The 16,002-nt window shown below is 37.4% G+C and overlaps 2 protein-coding genes and 1 long non-coding RNA gene across 3 annotated transcripts; 1 reads left to right on the top strand and 2 right to left on the bottom strand.

Moving 5' to 3' along the window:
* Positions 1–548: 548 nt before the first annotated feature.
* LOC111777700 (uncharacterized) lies at positions 549–2,071 on the bottom strand. Its single transcript, XR_002812412.2, has 2 exons — positions 914–2,071; positions 549–764 (listed from the first exon to the last, which is right to left on the bottom strand). It is a non-coding gene; the product is annotated as an uncharacterized LOC111777700 (long non-coding RNA).
* A 2,383-nt stretch (positions 2,072–4,454) lies between these two features.
* Positions 4,455–8,066, top strand: LOC111776918 (SNF1-related protein kinase regulatory subunit beta-3). Its single transcript, XM_023656329.2, has 4 exons — positions 4,455–4,593; positions 4,719–4,793; positions 7,275–7,365; positions 7,449–8,066. The coding sequence occupies exons 3-4, from the start codon at positions 7,342–7,344 to the stop codon at positions 7,773–7,775; spliced, it is 351 nt and encodes a 116-aa protein (XP_023512097.2). The 5' UTR covers positions 4,455–4,593; positions 4,719–4,793; positions 7,275–7,341; the 3' UTR covers positions 7,776–8,066.
* A 2,021-nt stretch (positions 8,067–10,087) lies between these two features.
* LOC111777049 (UDP-Glycosyltransferase superfamily protein) lies at positions 10,088–12,223 on the bottom strand. Its single transcript, XM_023656491.2, has 2 exons — positions 11,664–12,223; positions 10,088–11,031 (listed from the first exon to the last, which is right to left on the bottom strand). Exons 1-2 carry the CDS (start codon positions 12,205–12,207, stop codon positions 10,091–10,093), a joined length of 1,485 nt encoding a protein of 494 aa, XP_023512259.2. The 5' UTR covers positions 12,208–12,223; the 3' UTR covers positions 10,088–10,090.
* Positions 12,224–16,002: the final 3,779 nt, after the last annotated feature.

Genomic DNA, 16,002 nt, shown 5'->3' with positions numbered 1-16,002 from the left:
GTCACTGTTACGGTTTACTTAGAAGTCACGATCTTCTTGTTATGCTTCTATTTAAGAAATAAACTATTACAACTCTGATCCCGAGTATATAACTACAAGTAAATGTATAGACTGTTACGGAGGTTCGTTGTTCTATCTCTAATGGTCCAAACCCATTAGTAGATATTGTCCTCTTTGGATTTTTCCTTTCGGGTTTTCTATCAAAATTTTTAAAACGAGTCTCTTAGGGAAAAGTTTCTATACCCTTATAAAGAATGTTTCGTTCTCCTCCCCATGCGATGTGGGATCTCACCCTTTCGAGACCAAGCGTCCTTGTTGCCACTCGTACTCATCTCCAATCGATGTGGGACCCCTCAATCCACCCCTTCGAGACCAGGGTCTTTGCTAGCCCACAACCTCTTATCCGCCCCCTCCTCCTTCAGGGTTCAGCCTTCTCATCACCCCGTGTGTGGCTTTGATATCATTTGTAACAGCCCAATCCCACAACTAGCGGATATCATTCTTAACTTAATCGAAGTAATAATGAAGCATAGATTTGAGAAGAAATGTGAAGAATTGACAAATGATGCAAATGGAAGGCAAAACAGAACACAAAAGCCACATTGTTCATCAATTCATACACAACATTACAACCATTTGTAACCCAAAATGAGTATCTAAAACAAAAGCATTATTTGTGTGTGTTTAGGCGTCACATACAAGTTGATTGATTCATAGAGAGCAATCAAATTAATGATGAATGGGAAGATCTCATCTGAGGGAAGCTGCAAATATGGTAACAACACAGTGAGTGAGTGACAGAGGTAAGCGAGTAGGAGATCTTCACAATCTCCAACTTCCTCAATCATCACTGTCTGTCATACTTATAAACAAACAAACAAACACACAGACAGTGAGGGGGAAAAGAACGTACCATCACAAATGTCTCCCTGCCATTGCTCCACCCCCAACCTCCGATACTACTAGCCGGACATGCGACACGACGTTGCTGAGTATGTAAAGACGACGTGCCTCATATGTCAACCGCACATAATCGAACAGAACAGACTCCTAAGGCTCAACAACACTACAATTACACCCCACGAAGCAGACATCGAGTGTTTGACTTCAACATTTGACCTTTTAGTAGATGTTAAGAATGTAATAACCTCCCCATGAAGCAGCAAACCTAGTGTGTTTTACTCAAACCTTTGACCTTTTAGTAGACATTACAAGGGTAATAAGCTCTCCATGAACCAGACATTACTCGAACATTTGACCTTTTAGCAAATGTTAAGAAGGCAATAACCTCCCCTATAAAGCAAACATCGAGTGTTTTACTCGAACATTCAACCTTTTGGTAGACGTTACGAGGGGCAACAACCTCCCCATAAAGTAGACATCGAGTGTTTTACTCGAACATTTGACCTTTCGGTAGATTACGCGGGCAATAACCTCCCATTTCCTTGGAAATTAGCCAAGAATTCACCTTAGAAACAACAATTTGTAGAGGATTTGGGGCATCTTCTTCATCTCTCGAGATTCTCTTCCCTTTCTCGGCCTGTAAAAAAGCTACAAAACGCTCCTCCTCCCACCATAATCCAATTACACAATCCAAAAAAAAAAAAACAAAAAAAACAACAAAATTCCCAGTGTCTATAATTAATTATATTACCTGAAAACAGTCAGATCTGGAATCTGGGTGTATTTTGAACGGCATATAAAACCCCCACAAAAAAAAAAAAAAAAAAAAAAAAAAAAAAAAAAAAAAAAGAATTAAGTGGTGATCATATGATGAACAAAGTGGTTGATTGCCGATGCAGCATCATCAAGATTCTCAGCTGCAGCAAAGAACTCGGGAAGCTCCGAAACCCATATGAGTGTGAATCTTGATAATGCCACACCAGCGACCAACAACTGTACTGTCACCCAACAAACCCTAAACAAACCCCAAAAATGAGGGTTCGGAGAAAAAAAGGTTTAGGGTTTGGATATATAATGCCATTTCCATTCTTCTTACCTTCTCTTGCTTCGCTGTATGCTACTCTCACCGTCTTCCCCCACAAACCCTAATTCTAATTTTTTTTTTTTTTTAATTTATATATAATTCTTTTTAGGATCCTAATTAAATTAACCATAATGCTCCAAACCTTATCTCTCTACATAATATAATATTTTAATTAATTAAAAAAACAATATCTTAAATTAAAATAAAATAAAAATTATTTTGTATAATTTTCCAGATCAAATGTAATGATGCACGTGTGAAATGGTTTAAGGTGGAGTGGTTAAGTTCAATTATTGAGATTAATTAAGAAGTGATCCTAAATTAAACCACATGCTTACCATTAACTCCTTAATTGCTTTCCACTTAAAAGTTACAATTTTTAAAACAAATTCTATTAACCCTTTTGTCTCGGTTCGTAAGATTATTATTTTCAATCTAGTATGATATTGTCTATTATGAACATAAGCTCTCGTGGTTTTGCTTTGGCCTCACACCAATAAGAAAGGAGGGAGGGTTATCTGAATATACAAATATAAGGAAGAAAAAGGCAAATAAATTATAAAATTAATAAAATACCGTTTGTATTCTGGCAATGTTTCCATTTACGAAGCACATGCACGTGATGTTTTTAATAATTCAACAAATATAAATTCACTCATTTTATTTATTTATTTTTATTTATTTTTATTACCCAGTTTAAATGGGTTAATGTGAGTAGTAGAGGTGGGACCCAGGGGGGCAGCTTTATAAATAACTAGATTCGTTTGGCCAATATTTTAATTTTGTCAAAATTTAGGATTCAAAATAAAATATAAAAAAAATAAATAGAAGGATAGTGAGACTGACAGATTCCTGTCCACCAACACTCGCCACCCGAACCGCCGGGTCCATGTCCGTACATGTGAGATGCCCACTTCAACGCTGCGTTCCAATCCACTTTTAGATTCACCTTTTATTTATTTATTTTTAATTTCTATAAATAAAATAAATAAAAATTTAAATTAAGTTAGATCTAATTGAAATTACATCATGAATTTATTTATAGTTTTATTATTATTTTTATATCAATAAAAATATATTTTTATACGTGTACGTATAATCGTACCCTTGTTTTTAACGTGTAGACTATAAATTTTTTTGTTATCTTTGAGTAATATACGAAATCTCGTTTTAAATGCCTTAGAGAATACTAAATTATCGTCACATGGGGTTTTACAATCTCATGTGGTCCTTTTGCTACCTAGTACTGTATATTAATATACCGGTTGACCAACCGTGTTATAATGTTTTTTTTACCAAAAAAAAGAAAATAGAGGGAAGAAAAAGAAAATGACCCTTTAAATTATTTAAAATTATCAAATAAAATAATCATGGTACCAAATTCTTTACGAACAAATAAAATCTTAGGTTTGAATACATATCAATTACTATTGAGTTTTGCTTATTCGAGGAACAAGCCACTCTAAGAAAATTATTATTTTTCGATTCTTCGACTATAAAAGTGATGCTAACGGTTGCGCAGCAGCACGTCATAAAAATGAGTAGCTCTGGTGAACTCCCACACCAAATGCAGCTTCTTCCCATCAACGGTATCCTGCCGACGATTCACGGCAAAGGGAAATTCTCCGACATTCGAACCGTGGCCGGTGGAGGTCGAGGTCTGGTTAAGTGAAGAAGAAGATATAGCGAGGGAGAAGGATAAATCCATAATGGGGAGGAGAGGAAGAAGAATGGTAAAGGAAAGGTGCGTGCGCCACACATTTCTTTTAAGATTTTATTCTTTGGTTGATTTTTTAAATCCATTCCAAATTATTAAAACTAATTATTGATTATAAATAATAATCATAATTACAAAAAGTTAACTATATATTAATACAAATTAAATTAGTTACATAATTTGAATATATATGTATAATTTTCAAGTTTTATAATTCTTTAATTCTTTTCGTAAATTGAAACTTTTGAGCTTCCCTAGTACGATGGGCCAAAGCCCGAAGCCCACGGATAAGGAGCCCATGGACTAAGCTTCCCGTGGCTCAATGATGGGCCAAAGCCGGAAGCCCATGGGCTGAGCTTCCCGTGGCTGAATGATGGGCCGAAGCCGAAAGCCCACGGATAAGGAGCCCATGGACTGAGCTTTCCATGGCTGAATGATGGGCCAAAGCCGGAAGCCCATTCAAGAACTTTTTTTTTTTTTTTTTGTCCAAATAAAGTGGACAAAAAGAAATATATAAATTGAAAATAATACCAATATTTAAAATAAATAAATAAATAAAATCTGACATGTAAAGCACAAATTCTTTATAAGATTAAAAATTAAAATACCATTGTAATATTTATATTTATATTTTATTTTATTTTAGTCAAGTTCAAATTTAATTCTATATTTAAAATTTTGAAAGTTGAAAATATAAATAAAGAAAAAAAAAAAAGAATATTTAATTTTAAAAAAATTAGAGGAGCATGTGCGTGGGCTAATAAGCAGTTGGGGGCGGAGTTGGGGGCGGATTGGTTAGAGGAGGCAGTCTCTGTGTTGGCCCCTTCGGCTCTTGAGCTTTGAGCCCTCTCCTCTTCTTCTTCCTTTCTTCATTCCTTCTACTTTCCCTGTAAGTATCGAAGCTTTTTCCCTTCCCTTCTCTTCTTCAGGCTTCTTCCTAATTTTCCAGTGTTTACATTCCGCAATCTCCTTATTTCACTGAATCCTTTGATGGATTGCTATATTTTGTTGCAGATCACTTTCGGAATTCGACTATTTCGGTCCGGTCTTTGATCGATTGTTGAAGGCTCCAAATCTGTAATCATCCAGGTCAATCTCCTCTTCAGCTACTATCTTCCATTTTCTTTTCAATTTTACGTAATGCTGTAGCGCCTATGAACTTCCATTTCTTTTTTGGGGTTGGGAATGCCTGCAGCTCAGCCTAGAAATGCACCATTTGATATTATTGGGAGTACTTGCTCATACAAGTGTTGTTTTCAGAATTATAGGAAAGAGCAATGCTCTTGAGTCTATTAAAAAAAAAGTGATACTCATTGGAGTTGGTCTTTTTAATCATTCAATTTGGTGTGGCTTCTTTCAATACTCATTGGTTCTTCAATTTTTATTTTGTTTGTATGGTAGCTCTATTCATAACCATTGTATACAGCCACGATGTTTCTGGATGTCTATTAATTCATGATCTTATTGCTACTGCTTTGATGGCTGTCTAAACTTTGCTAACTACAAAACATTACAAAATTAGTTAGAACGAGAGACAATTGAAAACCCCTAGATTCCTTTGTTATAGAAATCTAATGGGAAATATTGAACCCAGCCAATGCCCTAACCTTCTCCCAAGAACTGTCTGCATCTCTATTTTTTCAAGCCAAATTTTTTCTAAGATTTTTTTCAAGCCACCGCTAGTAGATATTGTTCTCTTTGGTCTTTCCTTTTCAAACTTTTCCACAAGCTTTTAAAACGCTCCCTCAAAGTTTTAAAACGCGTGGATAATAGAGAGGTTTCCACACTCTTATAAGGAATGCTTCGTTCCCCTTTCCAACTGAGGTGGGATCTCACAATCCCCCCCATTGAGGACTCGATGTCTTTACTGGCACACTGCCCGGTGTCTGACTCTGATACCATTTGTAATAGCCCAAATCCACTACTAGCAGATATTGTCCTCTTTGGGCTTCCCCTTTCGGGCTTTCCCTTTCGGACTTCCCCTTAAGGTTTTAAAACACGTCAGTTAGGGACACATTTCCACACCCTTATAAGGAATGCTTTGTTCCTCTCTCCAACCAACGTGGGATCTCACACAAAGTTAGGGTGAAAAATAGAACAACTCCCTTCCTCCATCATATACTAGCAAAATTAGCAAAATTGGCTGCAAGCCATTTGCTTCCAAGCCTGGAAGAAAAAGTCTTCAATTGCAATTAAAAACAAATTTGTCATCCCAAAAGAACATGCACCATATGCTTCAAAGCACTTTTACAAATATTGCAGTACTAGGATCCCCAAAGAAGAAAAGAAAATCTTTGCATGAGGTCGATAGTGTCGATCCTCATGTGAGAATCTTACTGGATGAAAATGCCAACATTCTTTGTATTTTCTATTGAGGGTTGTTGGAAGGGAGTCCCACATTCGCTAATTAAGGAGATGATCATGAGTTTATAAGTAAGGAATACATCTCCATTGGCACGAGGCCTTTGGGGAAACCAAAAGGAAAGCCATGAGAGCTTATGCTTAAAGTGGACAATATCATACTATTGTGGAGGTCCGTGATTCCTAACATGGTATCAAAGCCATGCCCTTAACTTTGGCATGTCAATAGAATTCTCAAGCGTCGAACAAAAAAGTTGTGAGCCTCGAAGGTGTAGTCAAAGGTGATTCAAGTGTCGAACAAATGATGTACTTTGTTAGAGGACCTCAGAAAAGGAGTCGAGCCTCGATTAAGGGGAGACTGTTTGAGAGCTCCATAAGTCTCAGGAGAGGCTCTATGATGTACTTTGTTTGAGGGGAGGATTTTTGAAAATTGTTGGGAGGGAGTCCTACATTGGCTAATTAAGGGGATGATCATGGGTATAAGTAAGAAATGCATCTCCATTGGTATGAGGCCTTTTGGAAAAACTAAAAGCAAAGCCATGAGAACTTATGCATGAAGTGTCCATATCATACTATTGTAGAGGTCTGTGATTCCTAACATTTTCACAAACCGAGGAGAACAAAGAGGGAGTGAAGGGTGAGGTCCGCCCAAAAAAGAGAATAAGTAGCTAAAGGTAAACTCTCAATAAAGATTAGAGGACCAACAATTAACATCCCTACTCTGAGGCAAGGACATAATGCTTGCAACTGAGTGATCAAAGAAGGAGAATAATTATAAAACACTCTGGAAGAAGAGCTCCGAAGGCATCAAGATTAACATTGTCCCATTATTTCCAAATGTTCCCACAGATATTGCGATTATCCCATTTGATCGGCGATACATGTATTATTCCATTTACTTGCACCAATTTATACCCACAGATATCTGCAGCAGTGGGTTTTACCACTATGCACTCCTTTTTCCTTATTCTTGGATCTTCAGTTTAAAGTTTGATCGACGTACCTAACGAGCTCGCAAAAGAAACAATAATGGCACTGTTCAATAGTTTCCTTAGTCTCACAATAAGTCCCCAAGGCTCTGGCCGGTATCCGAATTAAAACATAGCAGGCTACATGAATTCATACTTGAATGCAACTTGTCTTGACCTCTAACTAGAGCTCATCTTTTTTATGTAAATACTCACTGAAGAAAACCTGTGTTCTTTTCAGGTTTCCAGTTTTTTAATTTTCCACAATTGATGAGTTTTTGCTGTTAGATTGAAGCTTTCACTTCAACATGAACCCTTACTCTGGAGATAGTGTAAGCTGCTAAAGTTCTAAACCTAGGTGTTTTCATCAACCAATAATATGAAATGGGGATTTAAAGATGTATCCTTTCTACAGGATCAGACCACCGTAGTTGGTTTCGAAGTCCCGAAGTCCCCCGATTCAACCTATAACAATGAATACCGTGGGACCGAAGACGAGGCACGTGATCCACCATTTGTCCCACCTCATTTGCAGCACACCTTACTCAGCCACCCAGCAAGTAGAGATACCAGTGGAACTCTTCCATTGCCTCAGAATGTAATTCTCAACCATCTTTTTATCGAAAACCGAGACACCCCACACTCCGTCGTAGCTCTTGGATTCACACACCGTTTTCATTCAAAATACGTCACGGTTGTGCTTTACAAACCAGTTCACAGAACAGGAACTAGCCGAGCTTAGTTATGCACATACATCAACAACATTCACTAGAATGACATGGCTACATGGATTTAGCAGTAGAAAATGTTCATGACATGTGATATGTCATTGAAGTTAGAGTGGAAGCATATAACTTCACCTAGTAAATGAAGGCTGACAACGTAGATATTGTACCTCTATTTCTTTTCAACTCTTCACTGCAGTAATTGAAAACATTCAGACTGCTAAATATGCAAATTCTTATTGACATAAATGTCCAGTCGACTTTTTTGTTCTTAATCTTATTTATTTAATCTACGAGTTTAGACTCGAGCCACGAACCACCAATGGGTCTAGATATGCACTGTTTAGACGTGCAAGTTACTGAAAACCATTAAAGTTTGCTGTATCTTACGTCTTTCTTCCTCTTCAATGGCTCACACATTAAAGTTTTGGTCGATTTTAGTTCCTACAAGTTAATGTTGTCTGCCTCAGCCTTCTAGTTTTTATTGAACCTTAAACTGATATCATTTCCCAAGAGTTTACTTTTGGAGGCGAAGTCCGTGACATAGAACCCAAAATTTAATACCCCTGCCGCCTTGCATTAAGGAGGACCACACTTGATTTCGATATGTCGTCCAGAAATTCCAGATCAGTTATATGTCGTTTGTTGGATTCAAAGCCAACACTCCCTAAAGATCATTAAGAACTACAAAACTTGATGGTTGGGTGAGCTAAAAAAGGAGTGGATTTGTTAGAAACTCACGAGAAAGGCCACCTCTCCTCGACACCATCCTTGAGAGCCCAGTGAATGCAAAGCTGGTGCCATATCTGCCTGCTCCAGCTGCTCACGAGCTCATTTAAAGCTCTTTTTGCCCTTTTTAAACCCTCTGCGCCCACTCCCAACACAACCCAACCCAACCCAACCCGTAAACTCAATTGCTATGGCTTCCCTTTTCCCATTTCTCTTTTATCTCCTCTTCTTACTTCTTCTATCTTCTCCTTCCCTATCAATGGCTGCTCGCTGCGTCCCTCCCAGCGCGCCCAGCACCATTGTTACGCCCCTTGCCACTCCCGAAGCGGAAGACTATGAGACCGTCAAGCCTCAGCTGAATCGGAAGAGGCTTGTTTTTGGTGGCAATGAAGTCAAAAGCTGCCTCCCTAAAGGCTTCCGCCGCTCCTCTGCGCCTAGCCGCTTTGTTAACTATCATACTTCTGGTGGCTGTTCTTCAACCACTGATCATTCCATTAATACGCCTTGAAAATAAACAATTTTTGTTGTATATGCTTTCTGTTGTTCTTCACCATCTTTTTATATGTTAAGAGATTTCTTATTTATCTCTCTCTCTCAATATATATATATATATATATATATAATTTGTTCTCCAAAGATTGTGGAAACTCAGGTCATCAAGCTTCATTACATATATGATTACAATTCTTATGTTATCTTACTCAAAGTCACTCAGATATTTGTTTCGGTTTCAATTTATTCGTTAAATTTGTTAAATTATAAATTTAGCCCGTGAACTTTGATATATGTATTTATTTCGTCTCTTTCAAATTTTGTGAGCTAGATAAGAACGCTAAAAAATTCAAAATTTATGAACTTGCCTTTTATATTTAATAAAATCTTAAATTTTTAATTTCAAAAGTTGGGTATCTATTTGTAATTTATTTATTTTTTTTCAATTTTAGATTTATGCTAATTTAGTAAATATTATGTTACACAATCAAATAATTTTAAACGTTAAAATAAAGAACTCCTTTGTTCGATATTTGAGGATTTACCAATCTATTTGGCACGACTAAGTTTAGGGCATGACTCTGATACCATGTCAGAGGAATACGACTCTCCACAATGGTGGCTTTGCTTTGGACTTCCCAGGCTTTACTTTGCACTTCCCCAAAATGACTCGTAACAATGGAGAGAGAGTATTCTTTGTTTATAAATCCATTATTATTCTCTAAATTAGTCCATGTAGGACACTTGACACAATCGCACTCTTGAAGGCAGCACTTTTGAAGGCAGCGGACTAGCGATTGTGCGACACTCACTTTCCAACGACAAGTGAGCTAAGCCAATTTGTTCTTGCGTCGCCTACGGCCAAGCGACATATATAATCAAGCCTCGGTTTTAAAAGAAGGTTTTAGAAAACGAGGAAAGAAAGAGATTTTAGAAATAGACATTATATAATCAAGCAAGAGAGAGATAACAACAGCTGATGTGGGAGGTGGGACTTTCATTATCCAACTCAAACATTAAAACTTATACCAAAATTTAGGTTAATTAGCTAATTATGCTATCCTAAAATATTTTTATTCTTAAAAAAATTAAATTATTGTAGTTTATAAATCTAGAACCCACGGGCTCTCGTGTTCCGCCGCCCGCATTTATTTGAGACGGCGGCGTTCAGATCGTTGATGAACCGGTTCATAGCTTTATCGGATGATCCATTGGGTTTCACGGCGTCTTCCAACGTCTTCCTCACTTCTCTAACAGCAGTTCTATACTGACTCCCTGATTTAAGATCCATCAGACGGTTAATCTTCTCCGAAACCTTCTCCTTCGATATCATCTGCCGTCCATCTCTCAGATTAATCCCAACCGTCCAATCCTCCACCACTAATTTCCGATTGGTGAACTGATCAGTAAGCAAAGGAAAACACAACAATGGTACATTACACCAAATGCTTTCCAGAATCGAATTCCATCCGCAGTGACTCAAGAACCCTCCGATTGCCGGGTGAGCCAGCACTTGATTCTGACGGCACCATGTCACGATCATCGAACGCTCACCCACCTCCTTCCGGTACCCGACAGGCAACGGATCGGTGTCGTTTGAGCTCACAATGTCGGGTCGGATCACCCAAATGAAATGGACCCCACTCAGTGAAAGCCCATAAGCGATTTCGGTCAGGTCCGTCTTGGAGACGTGGGCGTAGCTTCCGAATGAAACGTAGAGGACCGAACCATGGGGCTTGGTGTTTAGCCAGTGGGTGCAGTCGGACTCGAGCCATAGGCTGGTTGCCACGGAGGATTTGGTGAAGCCACGTGGGAAAATGGGCCCGATGGCGTAGAAAGGGATTTGGGCTTGTAGAGCGGATACGGTGTCGTTTTCCAACTCTTGTACGGTGTTGCATAACACGAAATCTGCAGCTTTAACGTCGTGAAACGCTGCGAATATGATTTGGTGACAAACCGACGTCGTATCAGTCTCTTGCAAATACGACATCGTATCTTGTGGATTGATTGGGGACACTCCTGGTATGTAATCTATAGCGTCTTGTCGAACTTCTATTAAGAATTTAATTTCAATTAATATATAATTTAAGTAATGATCCTAACACGACTTTCCATAATGGTATGATATTGTCCACTTTAAGCATAAGCTCTCGTGTTTTCACATAATGGAGAGAGTATTGTTTGTTTATAAACACATATCATTCCCTAGATCAGCGATGTGGGACTTTCATCATCCAACATCTCCTCTCGAACAAAGCACACCTCCCCTTAATTGAAACTCGACTCCTTTGGAGTCTTAGTCATTTTTTACTGTCTTCGTACCTTCGAAGAGGCTTGACTCATTTTTCTTTTTGGAGTTCTTTGTTCGACATTTGAGGATTTACCAATCTATTGGCACGACTAAGTTTAGAAACATGACTCTGATACCATGTTAGACGAACACGACTCTCCACAATGGTATGATATTGTCCACTTTGAGCATAAGCTCTCATGGGTTTGCTTTGAGTTTAGTTTCCTCAAAAGGCCTCACACGAATGAAGACGAATGAAGAGGGTATTCTTTGTTTATAAACTCATGATCATTCCCTAAATTAGATGACGTGGGACTTTCATCATCCAACAATGATCATTGGACAATATCGTATCATTGTGGAGAGTTGTGTTCATTTAACAAAAATAAATTACCTCGACATTCAAAATGGCGGTTCTTGCGGAGAAGATTCAAGTGATAATAGAGCGAAAAAACCAAGGCGGGTTCCGTCCAAAACGAAACATAAAGGAGATTAAACTTCTTGGCCACCTTCGACGGCCACACGAAGAACGTATCCGCTATAAGACAACTCACCGGCGCCGCTCCTCCAGACGACGCCGTTTTCACAATCTTCTCAACCTCCTCCTCCACGTGGGCGGAAAAGACATGCAACAGCGACCCCATAAACTGGTCATGGTTCAGCGAGCGATCGAATCCCAGTGGAAGGCCGTCCGACACGGTTGTGTACCGTATGTCGAGCCCGGAGTTCCGTACGCCGGAAAACAAATCATCGAGGGGTGTGGAATGGGCGGTGGAGGTTTGGTGGTGGATGGCGTGTGTGTTGATGAAGGTGAGGGTGAAGCCACGTGCCGCGAGGCGAGTGGCCAAGTGGACGGAGGGGATGACATGGCCTTGTAGAGGGTAGGGAATGAAAATTGCGTGGGGGTTTTGGTTGTGACGGTCCGATTGTAAGGCCATTTTTAGGTTCGATTTTGCGTTGTGTTGCCTTTAATCCAAAACTTTAATTATGATCGACACAATGAATTTATAAAGGGTATAATGGCAGCCATTGCTGAAAGAGAAGGAAGAAGATTGAAAATCGCCTTTAACATTCACCAATTACAAGAGACGATAAGGAGACCAAACTAAAGTGGCGTTTGACGAGAAAGGATAAAGGTTGACCAACCAAGCGGTGTTTCGTGTCTTTTTTCTTTCATATGTATCCTTAACTATGTACCTTACATGCTGCCCCATTGTCTCATGTTAGACTTGGGTCACAGGCTGGTTCGGATCGAAAGATAGAGACTATCCAAAATTGAAAGAAAAACTTTGTGTAGCCATGTCCCATTGTCATTTTCTTTCGGATGTTTATTTAACACATTCTTCTTATATTCATCACTCTTATTCTCATCAGTAAGGGTATGCACTTGTTCCAATCAAAATAAATGGAACAAATTACCAATCCTTGAGTCAATAATTTATGCATAAATTAAGAAGTAGCTCTTCAAGTTCTTAGATACAATCAAAGGCGACCTATTTCTAAGTTTTGCATTTTTTTTTTGAGAAATTCAATAATTTCTTGAGAAGTCTGAAAATGCAAACCAATCAAAGGCGGTCTATTTTTTGGTTTTGCATCTTTCTTGGAAATTCAATAATTTCTTGAAAGTCTAAAAATGCAAACTAATGTGTCTAGATCATCAGCAAATACTTGTTTAGAGTTAACTTGATGGATATTTTCACTACATTGGCCTACGCTCTCTTCTCAAAGACAAGTTGAGTGTTATTGACCTATACTCTCTATTTTCACTACTGGAAAGACAAAAGTGTTATTGACCTACACTCTCTTCTCAAAGACAACTTGGGTGTTATTGACCTACACTTGTAAAGACAACTTGGGTGTCATTGACCTACACTCGTAAAGACAACTTGGATGTCATTGACCTACACTCGTAAAGACAACTTGGGTGTCATTGACCTACACTCGTAAAGACAACTTGGGTGTTATTGACCTACACTTGTAAAGACAACTTGGGTGTTATTAACCTACACTCGTAAAGACAACTTGGGTGTTATTGACCTACACTCGTAAAGACAACTTGGGTGCCATTGACCTACACTCGTAAAGACAACTTGGGTGTCACTGACCTACACTCGTAAAGACAACTTGGGTGTTATTGACCTACACTTGTAAAGACAACTTGGGTGTTATTGACCTACACTCGTAAAGACAACTTGGGTGTTATTGACTTACACTGTAAAGACAACTTAGGTGTTATTGACCTACACTCCTAAAGACAAGTTGGATGTGATTAACATACACTCTCCAACTTGAGGGGAGTGTTGAGATATAATATTTGGAGAAATAATATTTGGAAAATATATTATTTATGGAATATATTTTAGATATTACATTTTAATATTCTTTTCTTTATGATTTGATTTATAGTATATTTTATTTTATTTTCAATATTTAATTAGTTTGTATTTTCGTTATTGGTAAGAATTAGTTGATAGCTTGTATACTATTTAAATGATATAAATGAGAACAACCTTCCCAATTCTATTTATATTTCTCATTCTTAATCCTTTCACAATTTTTTTTTCTTTCTATTTTGGGTATTTGTCTTGTTATCGCTACTCACTAGCTGTGACAAAAAATGTTTGTGGTCGGGTGACAAAACTCCATAAATGTTACTATGCATATTTTTTATGCAAGCTAATATAGAGATGTCAACCTTAATTAGAGAGTGGATCAAGCATTAACTACATCCTTAATAGCGAAGGGACAATGAATTGAGAATAAAAGGTACCAAAACAGTTGGAAAGACATAATTTTGCTGTTGGGTTTTGGGAACAAAACACTGCTTCAGTTTTGCACATGAACTTGTCACCTTGCCTTGTCTTCAACCTATTGTCCCACCCTCGACATTCGACATTATTGTCCTTCGCTCTACAGTTCTCCTTGTCCATAGTTAATTTTAAAATGGTTACGATCACTTCAAAACATGTTTTTATTCATTCAAAATTAATTAATTTTTTTAATAACTTTTAATAATAATAAAAAAAGAAAACATATATTGCCTTGATTATTTAATGCCTCTCATACCTTCCTTAGATGTAACATATTTCTATTAAAAACTATAATTATTGGAAGAAGACCATCTTAAGAGGCAGTTATTTAGTTTCAAAATATTCGAATAAATTGGAAAAATAGTCCCAATTAAATTGAAGCATGCAAGGCCCCATAATGATTCGAATTAAAGCCATGTCCGGGGGCACTTTGTCGAGTTCAAATTAAGAATAAATAATAATATGTGTCGGCTAACATCGAAATCTGATTGGTCCATGTCATCCGGCACTACCCAATAACCGATGTTGATTAGTCCATGTCATCAGGTAGCACCCAACCGCCGAGGATGTTGACGCTCAATCTCAATATAATATTTATCATATAACAAACATAAAAATTGTGTAGAACTCATAAAATAAAATAATATATCATTAATGTTATGTCATTTAGTATATGTTATAAAAAAAAATTATTCGAAGAAAAAAATGGATAATAATATTATAAAATTTTCCCTCTAATTTAATTACAGGTGGATTTAAATCTTAAAGGCCCTGCCCTGATCTCCTGCCCCTGCCCCACAAGTTAAAACATGTCTGACCCTTCAATAATTCTATGTAGATTTACTAACAACAAATCCACATCCAAATCAATCAAACATAGTATTGTCAATATTTGTTATTTGTTTGAAATGGTCGACATACCATATATATATGGTTTTAATTTAGTATTTTTAATTACTTTTATTTATTTATTGAGTTGAATAATTAAATAATGGAAAATTAAACTATTCACGATCGAAATAATAATTAATGTTTTTTTTTTTGTTAATTTACGTTGAGATGAACAAATTAAAATAAAATTGAATCTTTCATGTCTTAGTCAACTTTTTTCTATCCAATAGTTATATGTTGTAAGCAGTTGTTGTTGTCTTTTTGCTCGCATCACATATAACACCAATTTCAATCTTTCAAATCTTGCTTTCAAATTTCTTTGAAATCTCTCTGCCCCGTTTTCTAAAATTTTCTTCTTAAATTGAGGCTAGAGGCTCGAGCATACATCACTTGGCGTAGGCGGCGCAATAACGAATTGACTTAGCTCACTTGTTGTTGGGTAGTGAGTGCTGCACAATAGCAAATTCGCTAACATTAAAAGTGCCATTGCCGACCCAAAATAAAATAAAAAGGGAAACAATTATACATTTATAAATTAAATAGAAATAAAATGGATGGATTTTCTTGGAAAGAAATTGAGAGGAAGGTGGGAATTAATTGTGAGTTTTTTTGTTTTTTTTTTTTTTTTCTTTTTTGGAGTTCGAATTAATAATTATTGTAGGGACACGTGTGGCGATCTGAAAAATGAATTAATTGGGCCGGTGGGCCGGGCTGGTTCGGAGGGGCCGAGAGGCGGTTGCGGGTTAAAGAGGTGGATCGGGTGTACAACCAAGCATTAGGAATTGTACAACGCCTTGTCTGTACTTTGAGTTATGCATTTATAGCTATACGTGTCTCTTCACACGCCCTCCATCTAAACCCCTTCCAACGGTCCAGATCTCATCCTTCAATCTATTTTCATAATATTCTTTTTTTTCTTTTAATTTGATGTAAATTAAGACCGTTAAATTAGTTAAAGACCAAAATTAGATATAATTGAGGTTTATTGGACAGGGCGACAGACATGACTTCCAATAGAGACGTTTCATGGAA

Source organism: Cucurbita pepo, chromosome 16 (assembly GCF_057944985.1).
Source record: "Cucurbita pepo subsp. pepo isolate OVF chromosome 16, ASM5794498v1, whole genome shotgun sequence".
NCBI classification, from domain to species: domain Eukaryota; kingdom Viridiplantae; phylum Streptophyta; class Magnoliopsida; order Cucurbitales; family Cucurbitaceae; genus Cucurbita; species Cucurbita pepo.
The sequence above is the reverse complement of the archived record's forward strand: the minus strand, read 5'-3'. Positions and strand labels throughout refer to the sequence as shown.

Bases quoted from the DNA above. Each gene is read 5' to 3' on its own strand.
- LOC111776918 (XM_023656329.2), top strand. From the start codon at position 7,342: ATGAACCCTTACTCTGGAGATAGT. The intron at 7,366-7,448 runs GTAAGCTGCTAA...TCCTTTCTACAG, and splicing joins ACCCTTACTCTGGAGATAGT to GATCAGACCACCGTAGTTGG.
- LOC111777049 (XM_023656491.2), bottom strand. From the start codon at position 12,207: ATGGCCTTACAATCGGACCGTCACAACCAAAACCCCCACGCAATTTTC. The intron at 11,032-11,663 runs GTAATTTATTTT...AATTCTTAATAG, and splicing joins CCGCCATTTTGAATGTCGAG to AAGTTCGACAAGACGCTATA.